General features: G+C 48.7%; 2 protein-coding genes across 2 annotated transcripts; both read left to right on the top strand.

Annotated features, from left to right (window-relative positions):
• The first annotated feature begins 7,924 nt into the window (after positions 1-7,924).
• On the top strand, positions 7,925-10,463 carry CCNO (cyclin O). The gene is made up of 3 exons (XM_019641436.1): positions 7,925-8,450; positions 9,090-9,275; positions 9,780-10,463. The coding sequence occupies exons 1-3, from the start codon at positions 8,064-8,066 to the stop codon at positions 10,263-10,265; spliced, it is 1,059 nt and encodes a 352-aa protein (XP_019496981.1). The 5' UTR covers positions 7,925-8,063; the 3' UTR covers positions 10,266-10,463.
• Positions 10,464-13,836: 3,373 nt separating this feature from the next.
• Positions 13,837-20,233, top strand: MCIDAS (multiciliate differentiation and DNA synthesis associated cell cycle protein). The gene is made up of 7 exons (XM_019641437.1): positions 13,837-14,112; positions 14,203-14,299; positions 14,479-14,567; positions 17,751-17,823; positions 18,385-18,608; positions 19,250-19,360; positions 19,618-20,233. Exons 1-7 carry the CDS (start codon positions 13,996-13,998, stop codon positions 20,056-20,058), a joined length of 1,152 nt encoding a protein of 383 aa, XP_019496982.1. The 5' UTR covers positions 13,837-13,995; the 3' UTR covers positions 20,059-20,233.
• Positions 20,234-22,795: the final 2,562 nt, after the last annotated feature.

Genomic DNA, 22,795 nt, shown 5'->3' with positions numbered 1-22,795 from the left:
CATCCCCCAATTCCCCAATAAAAATCTTAAAAAAAAAAAAAAAGAATCTCTGAGGCCACAAATAGAAAGTGAATTGCTATAGAATTGTGGTCATAGGCAGCTAGCAAGTAAAATTCAGTCAAACATAGAGACCTCACATACTTGGAAAACACTGAGTAGGATGTATGATCTGGGAGCAACTAGGAATTCCACTAAACTAAAAGTCTCTCCAGCCAGAAATCCAAACAACTAGATCAAGACAAAGTCACATAACTAGTTAGTACCAGAGCTTTAGACTAGAATTTGTAGAATAAGGAATCAGTGCTCTCTTAAGTGCATCGGTTCCCAAGTTTCAATATCAATTCTTTGGATATGCTTTTCTTTAAGTTTCCTAGTCAAGATGCTTGTAAAAGATTTCACCCTACCCTCCAGTAAAAGAGACAGAGAGAGAGACAGAGAGAAAGGAAGGAAGGAAAGGGAGGGAGGGAAGGAGGGAGGGAGGAAGGGAGAGAAAAAAAGAAAACAAAACAAACCGGTCAGGTGAGTGAGGCAGCTGTGGCCTCAGTGGGACTACCTGGACTTTTTATGACAGCCAAACAGAATCAGGGTTGGCTGTGCATGTCGCTCTACAGGTTTTCCCTTTACCGACCCATTTTGATAAATCCAAAAGCTGTAGTGATTTTGGCTTGGAACCAGTCATTCTGAGATAAAGTATTATAAGACAAGTTACCTATACCCTTCCAGAAGGCCACAGGGGAGCTATCTGTATTGCCTACATAATTTCTATGTAGAAAACAGGAGACTGATGGACACACACACACGCACTTACTTTACATTTAATTGTAAAATTTATTTACTTGCCTCAAATCACAGTCCACTGAAAGATATTATTAATAGACAAGTCCTATGCAGCCTGGTTGCACATGCCCCTCTATTCCTCACCGCCAACAGTCCCTATGGGCAAAGAACTAAGGGAAGCGGTAACAATGGCCAGCAAGCTCAGCACCTCTGGAGGGGAGAAGGTTGAGGAAGGGCCAAGGTGGGAGCTGAAATGTACAGCAAAAGGGGAGAAACTGAGCAGTGTATGCCTAAGATGAGTTGGTTTCAAGCGGTGGGGGGGAGGAAATCTGCCAAGGAAAGAAGGAAATACAAGGTGTGAATGAAAAGAAAAAAATAGTAGAAGCAAATAGGAGGATTCAGGGAAACACTCTATTTATAGAAACACTCTATTTATATGGGGACATGGATAGTAGCTTTGCCTCCCTGGTTGTGGTTTGGGACTGTAAAAGTTTGTGGTAGAGAGAAATTTTTCCTTTGCATCTTTAACATTAGCATCCTAACATTTCTAAATAAATGCCAACAAATTAAATGTCCAAAACCTAAGATTAGTTGGTTTCGGGAAATCACTTTGGAGCGATGTATGTCATTGTACACAAAACTTCCTGGAATGCTTAACTAAGTAAAGAATGGTATATAGATTTGATGGGAAACTGTAGCTATTAAAAATCATAACTTTGAACAATATTTAACAATTTGGGGAAAATGCTATAATACAACGTTAAGTGAGATAAGGCAGATGGAACAGAGGGAAAGCAATGCACTGGCCACACTCTTTCCTCTTTCAGGGCAAACAAGGAGACCATATTCCCTAAAGTAGCTTAGGATCATGTGATTGGATTTTTCATCAATGGGAACGTGAGCAAAACTGATGTGTCACATTCTAGTCTTAGGCAGTAAAAAACTATTGCAAGTTTGCCAAGCTGGCTCTCCTAAACACATGGCTGGAAGCACAGAACTTGAACCATGATGATTTGCAAACTGGAAGCAGCTCTGATCTGTAACTCTGTTGGAGGAAAGCTGACCAATCAAGCTAGCTGCCTGACCTGCAAGGGCTGGGCTAAAAGCAAGACACTAACTTTGGTGTGTTAAGCCACTAAGATTAGGTATTGAATACACTAGGATGTGAAACTACATATATGAAGAGCCTACGTATACATAAAAACATATATGTATGCATTGTGTTTATGTGTTTAGATATACACACAGGTAACAGAAAGAATACATACCAAAATGTCAGTGTTTTCAGTTATAAAACTGTAATGTTAAAATTCTGTATTCAATATGAATTTTTTCTGATTTTCTTACAATAACAGGTATTACTTTTCTAATCAAGAATATACAATAAATGTTATTAATGAAAAAGTACAGGGCAGACACTGAATGAACACTGGTGAATGAACTGAAATGGAGCAGGGGTGCATGCCACTGTCACTGGCCGTCCTGGAATGCCTTGATGTTTTAGAGTGATTGTACATCCCCAAAATAAGTCAGGCATGTTCTCAGAATATGTTACTCCAGTGACTATAATTTTCATAGTTCTGTGTTAAGCTTGTATTGTGCGCATCAACAAAAATACAATCTCTAATTGGTCTTTGCGTTGGAAATTGATGTTACAATATAGAATACGGGAAAGCACCAAGTCTGGAACAAAACAGATGCTCCCTAAATGGTTCACACATGTATTCCTCTAAGCCCACACAGAAAGAGCAGATATAATAAAAATATAGAAATGCCGGTTATAATGTTGAGGGAAATGAAAAATTTGTCATTCTCTCCAAAAGTACTAGAAAACATTGTTCCTGAAGAATACAACTTTAACATCCAACTTGCCACATGTGGAGAAAACCCAGCCACTTCGTCCATTCATTTCAAATTCACATAGTTGAACACACTTAGAAACTGGATCTTGCCTCTCAACAGGGCAGCCTACCCTGCTACATGCTGAGTGCTTTTGTTAACTGCAGGCCCTGGGTTGCCTTTTCTCATAAATTCTAAGAAGCATATGACGAGGCGGCCCTCAGCAGCTGCTCTGTTTTGCTTTGCACCCTGTGATTTGACATCCAAGTAGGCGCATTACATATTGTACCCTTCAGCCTTCCCCTTTGTTGCTTTTCAATAGGACCAGCTTTGCTTTACATTTGGGACAGGGGGTTATTTTACCATGGTCTGAAGATACTAATTGCTGCCTTCTTTGTTTTCTGTGTAGTAAAGAAAGAAAAGGCATGCTAGATCTGCCCCTTCTAACAGAAGCCTGAGGTTATGTTAACAGGATGCCCCACGGGGCATAAGAAGGCCTTTCTGCAAGCTGGACCTTCGTCATTTAAAATAACAACAGTAATAAACACAGAGATGTATTAGCTTTATCTTGCAATTGGTTGCGAAAAGTCCGTTGTACACAGTGAGCCTATTTCAGACTCACTCTTTTGCAGATCACCTCCAGATAACAATTTTAGGAGAATTTAAACACTTATAGGACGCCCCCCCCCCACCAGAAAATATTGCTCTCCAAACAATGACATATCAATTTAAGCAACGTTATGAAAAATCTCACTTAGGGAATGGATTTGACAATATTTAAAGAAAAGGATTGATATTTTGACTTGTGAACACTAGCAACACATGAGAATTCTCTTCAAAGAGGCATTCCTGACCATACAATATAAAATAGCCATGCATTCACACTCTAGGCCAACACAACTTTTAAATCTCTGCATAGACCTTACTATTGTCTGACATCGTTTGTTTTGTTTATTGCTTTGCTTTCAGCATCCCTGTTTCCTACACGATGTGAGCAGGAGCCTTGTGCATCTTATCCATTGCTGCAAATCTAAAGCAATGCCCAGCACTTAGTAGGTGCTCATAAAATAATGGTTGTGGAAGAGCAGAGACAGTCAGACAACTACGGTATTCAGGCACAGTTATAGTCTAGGAACAGAACTCTTGTCAAATCTTCCTTTAGTAGCTTGTCTTCGATCTGCTTCGATATTTCATGTGAAATATATGTTTGCAACCAGGAATGGAAGGTGGACAGAAAGCTGCACTTTTTTACAGGCTGTTAATCACAACTCAAAAAAAAGGCACCAGCTTTTCTCCCTCCTCAAGCCAGCCTGCTTTCTGAGGCCTCTTAATCCCAGCAAGGTTGCTAGATATCAGAACTCGCATTCTCCAGACATTTTAAACTTGCCTATTCAAGCAACAGTGCTCTCTCTGAGAAGCTAGGTAAACCATCATTTCCTTACATAATCACCTCCTAAGAGGTGGTTGATTCATACAAATTAGACACAGTCTGTGCTCATCACACTCCACGTGGCTTCATACTACTTGTGGCCTTCAGGTCTTGCTTCCTTTTCCCCACTCCCAGTTCTAGTTCAACTAGAACCTCCTGGCACATACTGAGGCAAGGCAATTCTGCCTGCCTTGCTAAGCCACACCACAGAGCCCCCAAGGTTTACCACAAGAAAGTGCAACCAGCTCGGATCCTACGGGCCCTTCCTTCTTCTGGGGGCTCCAACCCCTCAGCTGTGCTCTCCTTTCAAAGCAGTGGCCTAAGGGTGGACTCAAAGCCTTCCCTCAGTCCTCCCATAGCATTTAATAAATACAGAACACAATAGTGATGACTGTCCAGAGGAGAATCACAGAAATTAATTTTAAAGGCCCTTCACAGAAAAATAAAAGCCCTTAACTTTGACCATGTTGTTCATACCACAAATACTGCACCTCAGTGGCTTCCAGTCTTGCCCTCTCCAGTTCATTTTCCACATATCAGCCCCAGTAATCTTTGAAACAAAACACAGATCTCCTCTCCCCCTTGGTCAAGCCTCTTCTCTGGCTTCAAGGAAAGTCTAAACATTTGATGTAGCCTACGACGCACTGTGTGACCTTGCTGTTGAAGGGGTATGGCATGGTAATGATGGAAGAAGGCACTAGGCTAAGTTGGAATCCCAGCTCTGCTATTTACTATCTGCATGACCTGGGGCAAACTTTTCCTCTCTATACCTCAGTTTTCTTACCTGTAAATGGAGACGATAATAGAATCTATCTCATAGAGTTAAAGATTAAATGAATATAATAGCCATAAAGAGCATAAAGCAGTACCTGGACCATAATAAATTTTATATAAGTATTGTAATTATAATAGATACATAATTATCTATTGTCTCCTCTACCTCTCTTCCCTTCCCCTCAATTCTGTGTTCCAGCCATCCTGTATCAGGTAGGCCCTAGAATGTGCAGGGAATCAGGATTCCAGGCCCTCCCACATCCTGTGCCTCTACTTGGAACACTCTCGCGCAAATCCCCCTTATTTTCTTTCCACCCCTATCCTTCCATCTTAGCTTAACCACCACTTGCTCCGGGAAGCCTTCCCAGTCCAGGCCAGTTGCTCCTACTATGAGCTCCCACGGCACCCAGGTAGGGCTGCCAATTGTTAGGAGGCCCAGTTAAATTTGAATGTCAGATAAACAAATACTATTTTAGTATAAGCATGCCCCAAGCAATACTTGGATTTCAGATAAACAATAAATAAGTTTTAGTATAAATATGTCCCGTGCAATGCTTGAGACATAGTTATAGTAAAAATTTATTTGTTGTACATCTGACATGTGAATTTAACTGGGTGTCCTGTATTTTATCCATCAGCCCTACACCCAGGAGATCCTCTATCATAATCCTTACCAGACTTTAATAATTTTAAAAATGTAACAAGTGGTGCTGTTTCCCCTTCTACAGTGTCTGCTCTGCAGGGCTCATGCAGCCTTGCTCACTGTTTTAGACCTGGCATGGCAGGCATACCTCAGAGATATTGTAGGTTTGTTCCAGACTACTGCAATCAAGTCAGTATTGCAATAAAGCAAGTTATAACCTTTTTGCTGGTGAAAAGCATTGCCTTCAATTTGTGAAACCGAAACATCTGTGAAGCACAATCAAGCAAAGTGCAATAAAACTAGATATGTCTGTGCTGAGGAGTAGATCCATCAGGCCAAAGCTCAGGCACCCCTGTTGGGAGTTAACTCTAACTACAGGCAAGCTCTCTGGGAGAGCAAAACACTAGCTTCACTTTCCACAGCTACACTAGCTTCAAGTTCACAGGTGGATACAATGATGGTACTGCTTTTCAGGATATCTCCAGTGGGATAATACTGTTGACTTCCCAATTATAGCTTTAAGGTGACCCCACTATTTACATTCAAAAAGAACTTTGAGTTTTCACACCTATTTCACTTAACTCTTAGGGCAAGTATTAATATCTATATTTAACACATGAGGAAATGGAGGCCCAGAGAAGGTTAGCAGCTTGCCCAATCTGACCAATAAAGGGGAGCAACAATTTTTACCCTGGGAGTTGAATTTGTGGTCTTCCCTCTGTACCACATGGCCGTCTGAGCCAATTTGAAACTCCGAATTCCTGGGTTCTCCCTCCTCACCTAGGCAGCTTCTCAAGGAAGAAGTCTGATATCTGACCCTTCTGCATAGATTTAATTGCTCCTCCCATAATGGTTCCCCAACAATAGCCTGAGAGGAGACAGGGGGGCTTGGTTTCCGTATTTTGAAATACAAGTGATTCTTAGCGAATCTCTCGTGTTAGAAATTACGCTATTTAGGTCTGGAGACTAAAAATGTTGCTCAGAGTTACAGGGAAATATGGGGAACACTGACCAGAACCAGGTATTCATCCTTTTCTCTTACCCACATCTAGAGAAGACACCACCCTAAATTCCACTACATTTCTGGGGAACAAAGATTTACACGTTGATTACATACACTTGGCATCTTTCTTCTGGAATGAGGTGATTTGAGAATGGCTGAAACTGCTCTTGGTATAGCAACTAGTAATCCCAACTCTTGGAGTGTCTCCGGAAAGTTCAAGCCGAGGGTGCGTGGGCTTTCTGCCACTGGTTAATGCTTGTAAGGCTCACTAGATGCTACTTATGCCCCCCCCCACACCCCTTCTCCTGAGGGTCTCTTTTTGAGACCCTCAGAAAGATTCACTCAGGCGGAGAAGGACTCCAGCTTCTAACAGTACAGGAGACTACGGACTAAACCAGTAGTGCCCTGAGGAAACTGCCATGTTCAATACAGTCTCTCCTGCCTGGAGCGCCCACTCCCACCCCAAACACACACACACCACACACCTCCCCCCACCACCACTCCCCCTGCAGCTGTACTTCAGTGAGCTTCTGCAGGAAGCGAAACTTCCTCTGAGGAAACTTCCACTCTGAGGAGCGGAAACTGGAAACAGGGAATAACCGACAAATGGGCCGGGGACAAAGGGTCAGAAGCTAATGACTTAAAACAGAACAGGCTGTGAGCAATGTCATAAAGTGAGAAATGCAATGCTCCAACAAAGTTATGTTAAACCGCTCCAGCTTACTTGGTTTGGGGTGGAAAGTGCGGAGTTAAGTTTTACAGGACTAGATCCGCTCTTAGAGGCTCCTTGGACAGCCTTCTATTTTGTTTTGATGTTTTGAGCAGGAATGCCTGGCTGGCTGGCTGGACAAGCTTCTAGATACACAGCAACGCAGATGAACCTGCGGGGGCTCTTCTCCCGGAGACCCGCGGAAGGAGGGACACTGACTACTGGGGTCCTGCCTAAAACAAAAATCACAAACGCAGTTGAATTAGGATTATTGCTTGTATGAGTCACTGAAGAGAACTTCTGTTCTGACAGAATTCTAGCTCTTGGAATCTCCTTTTGGAGCTCGCAAGCGGACCTTTACAAAATTACCGACCTGGCCCGCATGAGTGGAGACCATCTGGTCCAGGACCGGGATATGCCCCCAACCCCACCGCCCCGGGAGAATTTTTTTCTCGGGACCCCCTCAGCTAGATCCTGAGCTCACCTGACCTCGCCGCCGCCGCCCCACCTCCACCCCACTCGGTGCTCTCAGCTCCCGCGGTGACCCGGGATCGGTTGTCCCGGTAACGCGGGACGCGCGCGTAGCGAGCCGCAAAAGGCGGGCGAGCGGCGCCGGTTGCAGCTCCTCCTCCTCCCGCTTGCAGACTACAGAGGCTGCTGAGAGCTGCCAGCCCCTCGCTCCGAAGCGGTTGTTTAGCCGGGAAAGCGCGGCTCTCGTGCGGCTCGGGACTCAGCCAGTGAGAGGCCGGGGGTGTGGTAGAGGGAAGTCGCAGGCCAGTACTTAGGGCCTCACCGCCCAGCAGGCCTGGCCTCCTTTGCACTCTCGCACACCCTGGACGTCCAGCCCGCCGCAGCCGGGGAGCCAGTGGGGCGGCCACTGGGCCGCATCATGGTGACCCCCTGCCCCACCAGCCCTGTTAGCCCTGTCGCCCGGGCTGGGAGGCGGGACAACGACCAGAACCTCCGCGCCCCAGTAAAGAAGAGCAAGCGTCCACGCCTTCGGAGGAAGCAGCCACTGCAGCCGCTGGACCCGTGCCTGCTCCCAGGAGATTCTGGAGTTTGCGACCTGTTCGAGACTCCCAGCTCCGGCTCGGATGGCGCAGACAGCCCCGCGGCGTCCGCGGCACGCGGCTGCAGCCCCTTACCCGGCCCTGCCCAGCAGTTGGTGCAGCTAGATCTACAGACCTTCAGTGATTACGGTCAGAGCTGCTACGCCTTCCTCAAGGCGCGGGAGAGCCACTTCCACCCGCGGGAGTCGCTGGCGCGGCAGCCACAAGTGAGGCGCTGGTAGAGCCAGCTCCCACCGCCGCTCTCCTGCCTCTCCTGGGCTCTCCTTTTCTGCTCTGTCTGCCCTCCGCGGCGTCCCAGCTCCCGCCAGCCTAGTTCTTGCCCCCGGTCCAAGTGGGTAGGGGCTTTGGAGGCCCGGGCTATCAGCTTTATTACAGATGGAGGAAAATGGGGCCTAGACCGCTTAAGCGACCTATCCAAAGTCTCCAAACTGGTTAGTGGGGATACCGTAGAATGCGGAGGAGTTAAAACAGCTTCTAAGTTCGAGCCCGGACTCCTACCGACCCCGGGCACATTATTTAACAATCCTGGGCGTGTTTCTTCTTCATTTGCGAAGTCGGGACCCCCCACCCCCACCAACTGAATTGCTGAGAGGATTACACGAGGTAATTTGTGTACGTGCTCTGCACAGCGCCAGGCACGAATCCAGGCGTCCCGACGCTTAGCCGGGCCAGTGCTCTTTCCACAGCAGCGCTGCCCGCGTGTTTCCCAGTTTAGGGAGCATTTACTTATTCCTCTTCTTCCTGTCTCACTCCAGGGAAGCTCCCTGAGACTTCTTGGTCTGTCCCTTCCGGAGCCCCTTTTCTCCCTAGGCTCAGCCGATCTCCTCACCCCTCCCTCCCGGCAGGTAACGGCGGAATCCCGCTGTAAGCTGCTCAGCTGGCTGATACCCGTGCACCGCCAGTTCGGCCTCTCCTTCGAGTCTCTCTGCCTGACGGTGAACATTCTGGATCGCTTTCTTACCACCACGCCTGTGGCTGCAGACTGTTTCCAGCTGCTTGGGGTCACGTCCCTGCTCATCGCTTGCAAACAGGTAGCTCCCTGCGGGACCTGGGGGGCAGCCAAACTGCCGGCCACTCTGGCCTCCTGGCTCTACAGAGCACACGATTTCGTGCTGAGTTCCTTGAACTCGTTTTGGCAGACGTTTGCAAATTTACATATCTCACAGCCTTAGCTTCACAATCCCCCTTTCCCCATAAACTTTCAAATAGTCCCCAAAGAAACAGGTTGAAATTAGTCCCAAAAGTCAGTCCCAACAGCTCTATGCAGAGCTGCTATTCTAGTCTGGCGGCAGGGTGGGGATGGGGGAAGGGCTAGGGGAGACCTTCAAAATTTCTCAAATCTTTTTTTAGCGGGACAGTAGCTAGAGAAGCTGCGCTAGAAGTACACCCCAGGTGACTTAAGTGAAAGTAATGGAGCGGTGAAGCCCCAGTTAGATTGCTGGAAGGGATGGGGGAGTCCTAGTTTTCTCCCAGGTTTGAGACTGGGGTGCGCCCTGCATGCAGCGCAGAGGGGAGAGAGCGCCCCTGTGTTACAGGTGGAGGTGCACCCGCCGCGCGTGAAGCAGCTCCTGGCCCTGTGCTGCGGCGCCTTCTCCCGGCAGCAGCTCTGCAACCTCGAGTGCATCGTGCTACACAAACTGCACTTCAGCCTGGGCGCGCCAACCATCAGCTTCTTCTTGGAGCATTTCACGCACGCCCGTGTGGAGGCCCGGCAAGCCGAAGTCCCCCAAGCCCTGGAGGCGCAAGCGCTGGCTCGAGGGGTGGCGGAGCTGAGCCTGGCAGACTACGCCTTCGCCAGTTACACCCCTTCCCTGCTGGCCATCTGTTGTCTGGCTCTGGCTGACCGTATGCTGCAGCTCCCGTGCCCCGTGGACTTGTGCCTGGGCGGGCACCCCGAGGCAGCGCTGCAGGACTGCCTGGGCAAGCTGCAGATACTGGTAGCCATAAATGGAACCTCTCTGACTCACATGCTGCCCCACCAGATTTGCAACAAGTGCAGCCTGTCCCGGAGCTTGAAATAAAGTAGATTCTGGGTCTCCTTTTATCCCTTGGCCAGGGGCCTGGACCTCTCCCATTGCTTTGAGAAAATGTAGTATTGAGCCACAAAGAGGGGTTTGGGACTCCAACTGGTCACCAGGCCATACTGTGCGTTGTAAATAGTGTACATAGTAGCGTCTATTCGTTTATTTATTTTTTTCTGAGAGCACATGAGAAGCGTCTTTTCCCAATAAACCGGCTGTCTGTCATGGTTTGTCTGAATGCTTCTATTGCCTTTGTCTGCAGGGAGGTATGGTGAAGGCAACCCTAGAATAGAGGTGGTCAGCAACAATGGGGGGGGTCCTCCCTCCCTCTGGGTCCACTCTGTAGTTGGCATCTCTGTATAATAACACCAGGTCAGGCAATGTCCAGGTGGCAGCAGATCCAGTTACAAGGCAACTCAGGGTCAACTTGTAGGCCTGTATCCCATGACCCTCCTGTCAGAAGGCTGAGGACTGCACACCCCTAGAGGTCCCAAAGGTATGGTGGGATGTGAAGCTCAGTAGAAGTCACAGCACTCCGTGCTGTCTAGAGAGGCCAGGGTGCACACGCTGGTGCCAAAGATGCCTGGCCTGGAAGCTTTGGGCACTGTGAAGCTCCACTAGCAGAGAGTGAAGAAGAGCTACCCCAACAACTAACAGATGCTGGCAATCAAGGCTTTGCAGGCAGTTAGGGCCATCACCAATGAGCCCATGTACCCTTTGGTATCACATTGTTCAACAGTTCATGCTTCTCTTCACACCTGTTATATCCGAGCCCAGGGTAACAGTGGCATACTAGTAATCATGGCTATCATTGACTGCTTAGTGTAGCAGGCACTGTGCTCAGAGTTCTTTATTTTAATCACAATGTTAAGAGTGTCTATTATCCCATTTTTCAGAGAAGGACACTGGGCCTCAGAGAGGTTAAACAACAGTGGAGCATCCAGGATTTGAAAGCAGGTGACCTAAGTTCAGTCCCTCCCTTAGAATCAGTGCTCAACTTCCCTAATTTACAGATTTCTAGAAATGCTCAAAAAACTTTCCGAGATAGAGGTGCCTGTACCAGTCCCTAACACGGGGCTGTTGTGAAGCCTAAATGAGACTGTTGTGAGGTAGTATAAAGTAGTGATTAAACAAGTGGGCTCTGGAGTCAATTTGCTGGGTGACCTTAATCAAGTCTCATCTTTATGTCAAAGTCTCTTCTGTATAAATGGGAAACACAGTAGCACTTATCTGGAGGGCTGAGGTATGGGTTTAATAATATGTTCCATACAAACCCGCCAGCACAGGCCCTGGCACATAGCAAGTCTTCAAGAAGGCTGGTGGCAGCGTGCACAAATGGGAGGGGGGTTGGTTACACAGAGAAAAAAGCTTGGAGAAAGAAAGACATAAAACAAATATAGGGAAATGTTAACAATTGGCAGTGAACATGCTGTTCGTTGTACTGGTTTTTCAAATTTTTTGTATTGAAAACAAAAAGTTTGGGGGGGAAAAGTCATGTTCGATTGCATTTAGAATAAATCTAAATGTGTGACAAATATGCACAAATAAAAAGCGAACTCAAAGCAAATGTAGAGAATCTTCCTTGCACTTTTCTCCTCCTTGGCTCAGGGAGAGGGAAGTGGTGATCCCCAAGATGTTTGAGGAAAAGCTGGTATGCGATGGTGAAAAGGAGGGGGAGGAAAATCATATTATCTGTCCCAAATTCGAAATTCCAAAATATCTGGAGCCCTCAGCCTGGCTGTGGAATGTGGTGTGTGTGTGTGATGGTGGGGGTGTGGGGTAGGGCAGGGGACTGGCCCTTTTGCAAAAGAACAACTGGGGGGAGTTCTCTTCAGCATTTACTTCATCACTCAGCCAACATTGATATGGGTGATTTAGTTCCAGAATCATCCAGACTAGGAGTCATATAATCATGCTACTCCAGCTCCTGTTGCCACAGATAATCTCTTATACATTTTTATGTACAATACCTATATTTTTGTACCAGAATTTGGAACTCATTGATGAAACATAGGCCTGTTCTGGAAAATTGGTGATGGAGATCTCCTCAAAGCTTAGGTGGGAGTGCTCCTACTCCATTTACAGGCTGGGAAGTCAGTAAGGAATAGGGGTGGAGGATGGACTGGCTAGTGGCTAGGCTACTCAGGAACCAGAAGAAGCAAAAAATAGCCAGGAACAGGCTGTAGGAGGTGGGGGATGGTGGTGGTGGGGGGTGCAGCTGAAAAGGCTCCTTAAGACAACAAGAACACTAATTCATCCACACCAAACACCAGTCACGTTACATAAATAATCTCATCTTCACAGCAAAGCGATTGGATTGGGTGTTGTTTTTCCTAAAGAACTGGGGTTCATGGATCTGGTGGGGCCTGGTTCTGATACTCAGGCACTCCTGTCCCAAAAGCCAGAGCTCCTTGAGGTCAGCATATCACACCAACTCTAGCTGACTGGCTTCACCTCACCTGGGTTCCCGCATTCAGACAGATCAGTCTCTACGTCTATTCTAGCTCTGTCATGGGGTTATTCTCCATCACTGTTAGGGGTATCTTGTTTATTAATCTAGATAATAGGGGCAAATAAAAGGGGATCGTGACACTTTAAAAGAGGATCTTTCACTAGTACTACTAGGTATAAGGCACAAACAAGATGCCCAATAAGAGGTCACAAAGATTCCAATTTCAGATGATTGTTCAAATTGGATGGATATGAGTGATCCTGAGATAGGCCCCCTCACCCAAGGATCTGGAGAAGCCCCTTCCTGGGAGAAGCTTTGGACTTGGGAAGGGCAGCCCAGATTTCGGCAGAGAAAGCAAGGTAGGCAGCTAGGGGCTGGAGAGCGGGAAGGGGGACGGAGACCGGGGCTATAGGGGATTTGGGACTGTACACTGTGGAGTTTTCAGAAACTGGAGGACAGTGTTGCTGTCACGTTTCCTTAATTGATCCTATTTTTAAAGCTGTGCTCTGGCGCCCGTTGCCCGGGAAAGTGCGGGGCTAGAGGTACCCGGCCGGGCTCCAGGCATCAGACCAAGAGAGACCAAGTGGAAGTCGGTGAGTCAAAACCAGGCTTGGGGGAAAAGGGCTTCTGTGATTTGGGTGCTGTTCTGGCAAATTCTTGCTGGAATTCTACATTTCCACCAAATCCTACAAGGCGGGACAAATGCTGGAGTCTGGCTTTGGGGAAGAAAACATGTTTTCTTCGTGTTTTGCGGCTAGGGTGGGAAGAAATTGAAACAAGATTCCTTAACCGTTCCTTCCCCGTTCTCCATACGCAGGAAGGCGGTACCTAGTGTTAGGGACCGGTAGGCCTCGTTCGCCCCACCTTCCCCTCCCTTTCTTTGGCGCGGCAGGGAGGCGGCGGCGCCAACGCTCGCCAAAAGGGCGCTCGCGGGCCCCGGCCCCGCGCTCGCGGCTCCCGGGGGAAACTGCGTTGCCAGGTTGGGTTTAACGCCTCCGCCTGAGCGCAGATTGTCCCGAGTTGAAGGCGCCACCTCTGGCGCTCCGGCGCGAGCCGCCCCTCCCGCACAGCGGTCCTCCCTCTCCTCTCCGCCTCCCTCTGCACCTCCATAATCGCCCCTTGGCTCCACCCCGGCCACGCGCCTTCCCGGGCCTCCCGACCGCTTCTGAGCCCTCAGGCACCGGGCGGAGTGCAGGGTGTGGTTGCCACCTTAGCGCCGGTCACCGCCTCCTCGCAGTCGGTGAGGGGCTCCCCAGCTAAAGCCTGCGGGGAGGCAGGATGCAGGCGTGCGGGGGTGCCGCGGCGGGACGCCGAGCCTTCGACAGCATCTGTCCCAACAGGATGCTGGAGCTGCAGGGCCGGCCCTTTGGCAAGTCCAGGAAGCTGGAGAGGAAGGTGGGGCCGCGGCGGGCCGGGGCCGGGCGGGTTCCTCACGCTCTGTGCCCCGAGGGCTGACCCGCACTCACGGTTTCTGTGCCCGACTAGTTCACCCCTCCGCGGAAGTTCTTTTCCGGTTGCGGCGGCGGCAGCCCCGTGTCGGTGTACGAGGATCCCCAGGACCCAGAGTCCGCCGTGCTGCCTGGTGAGCCGGGTGGCCCCCGCACGACTCCTCGGGTTCCGCCCGCCGAGTGGGTGGAGCACGCGTGGCTCGGAAGAGCTGCTCTCCCCGGGTTCCTACGTCCTGGCAGGGATGCCAGCGGCGAGCCCTTGCTGGAAAGCTCAGGGTCCGCCCCGCTCGTGTCTCCGGTTCTCCCCGCGCAGCCCTCACCACCATAGACCTGCAGGACCTCGCAGACTGCTCGCTACTCGGGTCCGACGCGCCGCCTAGTGGTGACTCAGAAGCCTCTCAGGTACCTCCCCTTCTTCTTGGAGCCTCTCGGATTCTGGTAGCCCAAGCTCGAGATGCCGGAGTCTTGGGTTCGTTTCCTCAAGGGCTCGTCTCCCGCGAGGAGCGCAGGCACATCTGGCCAGTGAGGGGAGACGTCGTGCGGGAATCTGAGCCTAGAGGATCAGAACTTCCGCCTCCCTCCTAGTATGTTACGACCGCCGCATTCTCAGAACTATTCTGACCAACTTCGGACAGGGGCGCTCACTTGGAGGGCTCCCCTGCCAGACCGGTCTCCGGTTCTTCTCCGCATCTATTCCCTAGGGCTACGACAAAGCAACTAGGAGATTGCTCACTGAGGGATCAGACGGGTAGGTGGGAGCAAAGTTGCGCACTGGGCATCTGATACGTCCTGTCTGTTCCCCTAACGTCTCCTTCCTGACCATTCATTAACCATTTTCACTCCCTGGGTATCTAAGAAGTGTGGAGATCTGAAGATAACTTCTGGATCAAGACTGGAAAAGACAGAGTTTACATTTGGAGGAAGCGGGAAGAGGGACAAAGGAGTCTGGAAGAAATCTAATAGAAAACGTTCCTCTCTGCAGAGATGGCCCTTCAGCAGTTGGGCACTTTAAAAAAGTTTTTTTCTCCCCCTCCAATGGCCCCCGTTACTTACCCTCATGGGGCAAAGATGCATTTGACCTTTTCCCCACCAAAAAAACCTATCTTCTTACTTTCCAATTCTACCACTTGCCAGGAGTGACATTCTAACCAGGCAGATGGTGGAGCTTCCCAGCACAGGTGTCTGGGAGGCCAGAAGTCTGGCTCATCCATGCCATGTGAAGTGCCCAGAAGGACAGGAGGTCTTAGCTAGACACGACTTACCAGTCAGTTCCTGCTTCAAAGCACCAGGTGCTGAGGACATGAGATCCATGGGGAAGGCCCAGCACAGAACTCTCTAGAAGATATGACCACCTCCCACAACTGGGGTTGGTGGTGGAGCAGAGCTTCCCAGGACCTACTCTAAGTGCCTCTTAGAATTGGGATAAAGCCCAGGGGAACTCAGGGTAGGGGGCCACTGAGAGCAGAGATTGTTAATGCAAGAGGTGAGAGTGGTCATTGCTCTACAGAGGCCATTCTGTTGTTCTTTTTAGATCTGGATGCCTAAAAAAGACAATGCCTGAGCGCCTTTCAACTGACCCAGAGGCCTACATCACTCCCTTACTTCAACATGTTTATTTTGCAAGTAACAAAAAACCAGCAGGCTCTTGCTGAATTTGTGCTTAAGTATAGGGAGCTTAAACTTGACATCATGTTCTGCTAGTCCGTGTGTGTGTGTGTGTGTGTGTGTGTGTGTGTGTCTGCTATTGTAGTTGAAGAAATGCCAGATTTTATTCTAATTGGGAAGGTAGGATTCAAAGTTTCAAGGACAGAGCTCACGCCAGATGGCCCTAGAGGTTTAGGTCTTTTCCTAGGGAAGACAGAATTGGTACAGAGGGAGAGAGACCCCTAGGGGAAGATTCCCTGGGGAGACCCCTGGCCAATCCACCCTCCTGCTGGGGAATGTGGACAGAGAGAGGAAGTGCTCTAGAAGTGTTTGAGTTCTAGCCAGAACGGGCCAAGACCTGGATAGCATAGGAGAAAGCATTTCCTGGGCGCCAGTTCCTGAGTTAGCCTCCCGTCTCCTCATGGTAAGGGCTTTTCTCCAATCCCTGCTGAGAAGGAGACCTTTCAGCCCTTGGAAAATGAGTCTCATTTCTAATTTCTTCCACCAGAGCAGAAATGGTGCTCAGGATTTGTCCGGGGCCCTCAGACTTGGTATCTCAGCTCCTTTTCCCTTATAACCTCAGTTCCCAACTGGTGCTAGAGGCCTCCCTGATTGGGACTGTCATTTCTGAGGAAAACAGCTGTCTGTATAGTCTTTGAAGTTAGGGTCAGAATAAGTTCCTCTTCTCAGAAATATTTGAATAGCAAAGAAGAGCTTTTGGGAAAAGAGTATGATTAACGCAAAGGAATCACACAATCAACAATAGTGAAATCAGTAGAATAGATATTTCTGGGGGCATATTGGGTGCATTGCTCACACCATGCCCCTTGAGACACTTCTTCCCCCTTCCCAGTCTGTCTTCATTGGAAGCCAGGGTTCCCTAAAAGAGAAATTAAGCTAGAGGTAATGAGGTATAGAGAAAAGTGGATTGAAATAGGCACCAGCATTCTGGGGCAGGAGCCCTAATTTCACTATTTCAGAGGTCACTTTGAGCAATTCAGTTTCTCTGAGCTTCAGATTCTCTATCAGAGAAGAAGTCACTTCCTGGGTCCTGCCTGTTTCCCACATTGGTGTGAGAATTAACAGACTCTATGTGAAAAGGTTTTGTCAACCCTAAATGTCCACAGTTAAGGGAATAAGAAGGTTCTCTTGCAGCCAGCATTTTACCATCTCCTGCCTTGTGCACCTAGGCACATTGCAGAAATCCAGGAGAGTGTCCAGTTCAAGCTGTTGGACACCAACTTTTTGAGAAACAGAAGAGCAATAGGCACAACACCTGATGCGTGCTGTACAGAAGCACTTTCCATAGCATTTCTGGCCCCTATATCATAGCCTGCCCTCCCTCTTCCTTTATGGGGATGGGATGGTTTAGCGATGACTGAGTTTTGGCAGGATATATGGCCTCAAGTTACTGCTTTGGGTGACCCTGCATGCTGTCGAGTCGTGGGGGTGGGGGGGACACCGAGTGTTCGCACCTGCGTTCCCAGATCTTGGAGTTGTGACTCCTCGGGTGGTCGGAGGTAAGTCCCAGCTGAGGTTCAGCCGGCGCACAAGAAACGTGCCGGAGGCAGCTGGTTGGCTGACGGCCGGCCAATGAGGCGGCGCGAGGACTGTGCCGGCTGCCAGAGGATGGGCTGGGTGCCAGGGCGCTGAGCGCTGAAGGACCAACAAGGAACACACAGCCACGCAGAGTTTCGGCGTCCTGCAGGACCCCCGCGGACTGGGTCCCCGCTTCGTGCGTCCTGCTCCCCACCATGGCAATGCAAGCCTGCTGGGCTCCGTATCTCGGATGGGGCTTTGATTTTCAGGTATGAGGCTCAGCTGCGAAAGCAAGAGAGTGAAGACCCGCCACCGAGACTGGGAGGACAACTGCAAGTCTACGAAGTGTTCCAGACCTGCCAGGCTCGACATTAACTACTTTATACCTCTGGTTTATTTCAGATCCATTCCCTGCAAACGGCAGCGGACTTCGACCTGCAGGATTTCAGAGACACGGTGGATGATCTCATTGCAGGCAAGTGCAGTCTCCTTGTAGTTAAATAACGGCGGGGTGCTCCCCACCAATCAGACTAGTTCAGATTTCGTGGTTGTGAAGGTGGTAAACTCAGCACCTGTCAATGGCTCGCCAGCAATTCATCAAAGGGTCAGATCTTCGGTATTTAGGGGACCCCCTCCTCATCCTTCCTAACAGAGAAGATGAATCTTTGGATCTATAGCCCTTTCTCAGTTTGCCTATGTGAGCTCTGGGAGAGGGAGCCCTACCCTGTGGTGTGGTCGGGGAGTCGTTGCAGTGATAAGGAGTATGCAGAGCAGCGGACTTGGGTGACTTCAGGCAAGTTCGCCCTGGCCACGGTGGAAATTCAGTACGGATCAACTCAAGAGGCATATATCGAGCACATTCTGTCTATGTAGAGTATATTAGAAAGGGCCTGGGACTCGTAGGGATTGCAGAGTGAGAGTGGTTTACTTAAAGAAAAATCGCCAATATAAACCCGACACCCGGTGTGGCATTTTGTCCCTGTAGCTAGCTGGGCATGTGTCTTAGGCTGCAAACCCAGCCCCCGCTCTTCCCTAGACTCATCCTCTTTGATGTCGCCTCCCCTGGCCGGCGGAGACCTCCCCTTCTCTCCGTGCGACGTATTGCCCTTCGAGCCCTGTCTCTCCCCGCCGCTGGACCCACGGGCCCTGCAGTCACCGCTGCTGCGCCCTCCGGACGTGCCTCCGTTGGAGCAGTACTGGAAGGAGGTGGCCGACCAGAACCAGAGGGCGTTAGGGGACGCACTCGTTGAGAATAACCAAGTAGGGACACTGGGCTGGCGGCCAGGGATCCTGGGGCGAGGACAGGGTATAGCGCTCCCAGCGGATGTGGGGGGTGCAGGAGAGGAATGTGCCTCTGTGGACGTCAGAACCAGTGGAATCGAGAGTGGTTGACAGAGCTGCTATTGCTTCAGTGGCTCTACTTCAGTTTCCAGCTTCACTAAGTGGGAATAATTCTACCCCACTAGTTTTTTAATAGGGCCACCCATGTTTATTGAAGGCTTTCTATATGCCTGGTAATTTGCTTACCAATAAACGTTCTCCTCTCATTTAATACAACCATTGAGCTAGATACTCTTACTAGCCCCATTTTACAGGTAAGGAAACTTAAGTATAGGAAGGTTGAACTTCAGAGGCAGAACCTATTATAGATCCGCCTGTTGCTGAAGTCAGGATTCTTCACTGCCAGGCTACCCTGAGGATTAATTGAGATACGTTTTGTCTAAGTGCTTTGTGAAAAAAAAGTCAAATAGAGAACATTTATTATTTTTCTTACCAGTGCAAGTGCCCTTGGGTCCCCAGTTCCTGATTGGACGTTAGGATCTGGGTTTAATTCATGTAGAGTGTTCTGACGGGACCGAGCACGGTGGCCGATCTCTGAACCTTTGGCTCTCCTCCTGCAGCTACAGGTGACGCTGACGCAGAAACAGGAGGAGATCGCCTCGCTTAAAGAGCGGAACGTGCAACTGAAGGAACTCGCCAGTCGGACACGGCACCTGGCCTCGGTGCTGGATGTAGGTTGGGCGCGGGAGGATGGGGCACTGCGGGAAGCCGGAAATGCTCCTGTGCATCCCCGACCCTGCGCCTAGTGCTGGGACCTGGCTGGGGTGGGGAAAGGAGAGGACCGCTGGGAGCTCGCTAAGTCATTAGCTGGGGGCGCTTAAGTCCGCGGAGTCGCCTGGTTCAAAGTGCACCCAGGTCTCCTTTGCGCGCCCGGCAGGAGGCGCGTCCCGCAGGCCCTAGGGCGGCGCTCCATCCCCATCTTTTGTAGAAGCTGATGATCACGCAGTCTCGGGATTGCGGGGCAGCAGCCGAACCCTTCCTGCTCAAGGCGACTGCCAAAAGGAGCCTGGAGGAGTTGTTCAGCGCTGCGGGGCAGGATTGCGCGGAAGTGGACGCCATCCTGAGGGAGATTTCGGAGCGCTGCGATGAAGCGCTGCAGAGCCGTGATCCCAAGCGTCTCCGGCTACAGCCGGAGCCGGCGAGCGTGGACCGCAGGCCTGGGAACCTGCACGGCGCCTTCCGGGGGCTGCGCACAGACTGCAGCCTGAGCGCGCTGAACCTGAGCCACAGTGACCTGGAGGAGGGCGGCTCCTTCAGCACCCCCATCCGCAGCCACAGCACCATCCGCACCCTTGCTTTCCCCCAGGGCAATGCCTTCACCATTCGGACAGCCAACGGGGGTTACAAATTCCGCTGGGTCCCCAGTTGAGTTGGGATGTGGTCCCTTAAAACATTGCTCTGTATCCTGACTGAAGCGCCTGGAGACAGCGGGTAGCTGAACTGCTTCCTGAGCCTGGCTTCCCCTGCAGGGTGAATGCCGCCTTGAAACTTAATTTTTTCAGTAACAAATCTCGGTACTGATGCATTGTAAAGTTCTGGTACAAACTAACCCCTCCCCTTTTCACAGCTCAAAAGAGAGAGAGAGAGAGAGAGAGAGAGAGAGAGAGAGACAGAGAGAGACAGAGAGAGACAGAGAGAGACAGAGAGAGACAGAGAGAGAGAGAGAAAGAGAGAGAGAGAGAGTGTGTGTGTGTGTGTGTGTGTGTGTGTGTGTGTGTGTAATACCCACACATATATTTGAGTCAATTTTAAAAGTATTTTTAGCAGCTTTAAAACTAGAAGGAACTTAGAAACCACTTAGCTGTTTTATAATTGCATAATGTCCTAGCTTTATAAGAAGGAAAAGGAGGAGCTAAGAAATTAAGTTATTTCTACACTAAGAAGCAGTGTTAGGAATCGCTAATCGCTCTCACTAGTCATTTAGGGAGTGTAGGCCCAGAAGTCAGGTCCCTGGGTAACACCCCCCCTCAAACCTCCCTCCCCCCCACCCCACCCCCACTAGAAGGGCACTTAATTTTGTTACTATTGAAAACTTTCATTAGTTACCAGAATAAAAAATTAGGAGAGGTAGCTGAAATACTTGCCTTAGGCAGTAAGGTAGAGAAAAATGTGGATTCTCAGAGGCAGTGGGCTATCAACAAAATAGGTGCTAAACACATTTGTTTGTATTGATCATTTATATAATTTTGTAAGATTTATGGTAAATGTTTATATTAATTATATACACAGTTTTGTCTAGACAGAATAATCACACAAAAAGCAAACTTTGTTAATAAGAAACATAAGTTGTTTTAAGAAAGTGGCATATCCCACATAAAAAAGTGTTCATATTTTTGGACAGAAACCAAGTGTGGAAGTCTTGGAAAAAGTAAAACTACCTACTTGAATTTCATGGCTAAAACTGGGGTGCACATTCATATTATATGTTTTTTCTCTTAATTGTCTAAGGAAAACTTACATGTTATATAGCGACTTCACTTTGACTTTTCTATTCCCTTTTGTGTGGGGTTCCTTTTTTTACTCCGTGAGTAGCATATGTCAAGTAGTGATTTATTCCAGCCTCCACAGATCTTAACATGAGGGCTACTTCTTGCGTTTGGGGGCTCAGCTTGGACAAGTTTCCAACCCTGTTACACCACATTGCTGGTTCTGCCATCTGAGTGGAGATATCCGGTAACAGGTGAGCTGGGCAGGGTGGCAGAACCTGCTCCTCCAGTTTGTCCTGTGCACTGTTATCTGTATTTAAATAGCCAACTATAAAGCAAGGGGAAAAAAGTGATAAAATAGACCACATTTCCTCATATTTTGTCTAACAAATGAACTTTAAAAATACCCTGGACAGCTCAGAATTCGTATCAGCTCAAATATAAAGCTAACACATTCAAGACTAGAAAAAACTAAACAAAATGAAAATCCTTAATTTGGACCAAGAAATAATCAGCTTGTCAAAAGTTCTTTTCCTCTCCTCTCCTCAATTAGTATTTTCATATGCATTAGCTTCAATGACGAAAAGTTTTAAAAATTTTATATGTATTTTTTTCTGTTTGTCTTATGCCTGGATTTAAAAAAATTACAATCCTTACTGCCATTGAGATTATAGACCTATAATTGTTTTGTTGGCCATTGGAAACTCTTAAATGTTTAAGTATCTTCCATTTCTGGGGAGAATGGGGTGTCGTGGGGAGAAGCTCTCCTGTGAACTAATGTACAAATTACCAACTTTGCGTTACTTAGCAGTAGTTGAGTTAAAAAATTAGATTAACTCATTCAACAAATATTTGTTGAATGTTACAGAGAATCTCAGTAAGACAGGTACAAAAAAAGGGGGGAAGGAGGGAAAACAAATCACAAAAACTCTGCCCTTATGGGTATTTATCCTGGGAAGTGATAAACACTAAACAAACAAATATGTATGTGCTATGATGAAAATGAAGACCAGTAAGGATATGTCTTAGCTTGGGCTGCTATAACAAAATACCATAGACTGGTGGTTTAAACTACAGACATTTATTTCTCACAATTCTGGATGCTGGGAAGTTCAAGCTCAGAGTGCCAGCATGGATGGGTTGTGATAAGGACCCTCTTCCTGATTTGCAAATAGACCCTTCTTGCTGTATCCTCACCTGGCAGGGAGAGAGAGGGGTCTGGTCCTCTTCTTATAAGGGCATGAGTCCCATCATGAAGGCTCCACTCTCTTACCTCAGCTAAACCTCTCAAAGGCTCCACCTCCAAACACCATCACATTGGGGGGTAGGACTTACATGTATGAATTTGGGGGGACACAAACATTCAATCCTTAGCAGATAGAGAATATTAGGAGCAGGTGATGTTATTTAGCTAGGGTGGTCTAGTCAGGGAAGCCCCCTCTAATAAAGTGACATTTGAGAAGTGACCTGAGGAAATGAGGGACTAAGCCTTATGGATGTCTGAGGCAAGAGCACTCCAGGCAGAGGGAATAAGTGAAAAGGTTCTGTGTGTGTGTGTGTGTGTGTGTGTGTGTGTGTGTGTGTGTGTGTAGGGTATGCCCAACTGTTTGAGAATAGCAAGGAGGCTAAGGTGGTTAGAGTTGAGTGAATGAAGGGGAAAATGAAGACATTGAATAGAAG

The sequence above is a fragment of the Hipposideros armiger genome, unplaced genomic scaffold (genome assembly GCF_001890085.2).
Source record: "Hipposideros armiger isolate ML-2016 unplaced genomic scaffold, ASM189008v1 scaffold_60, whole genome shotgun sequence".
NCBI lineage: Eukaryota > Metazoa > Chordata > Mammalia > Chiroptera > Hipposideridae > Hipposideros > Hipposideros armiger.
This window is presented reverse-complemented; position numbering and strand designations above follow the sequence as displayed.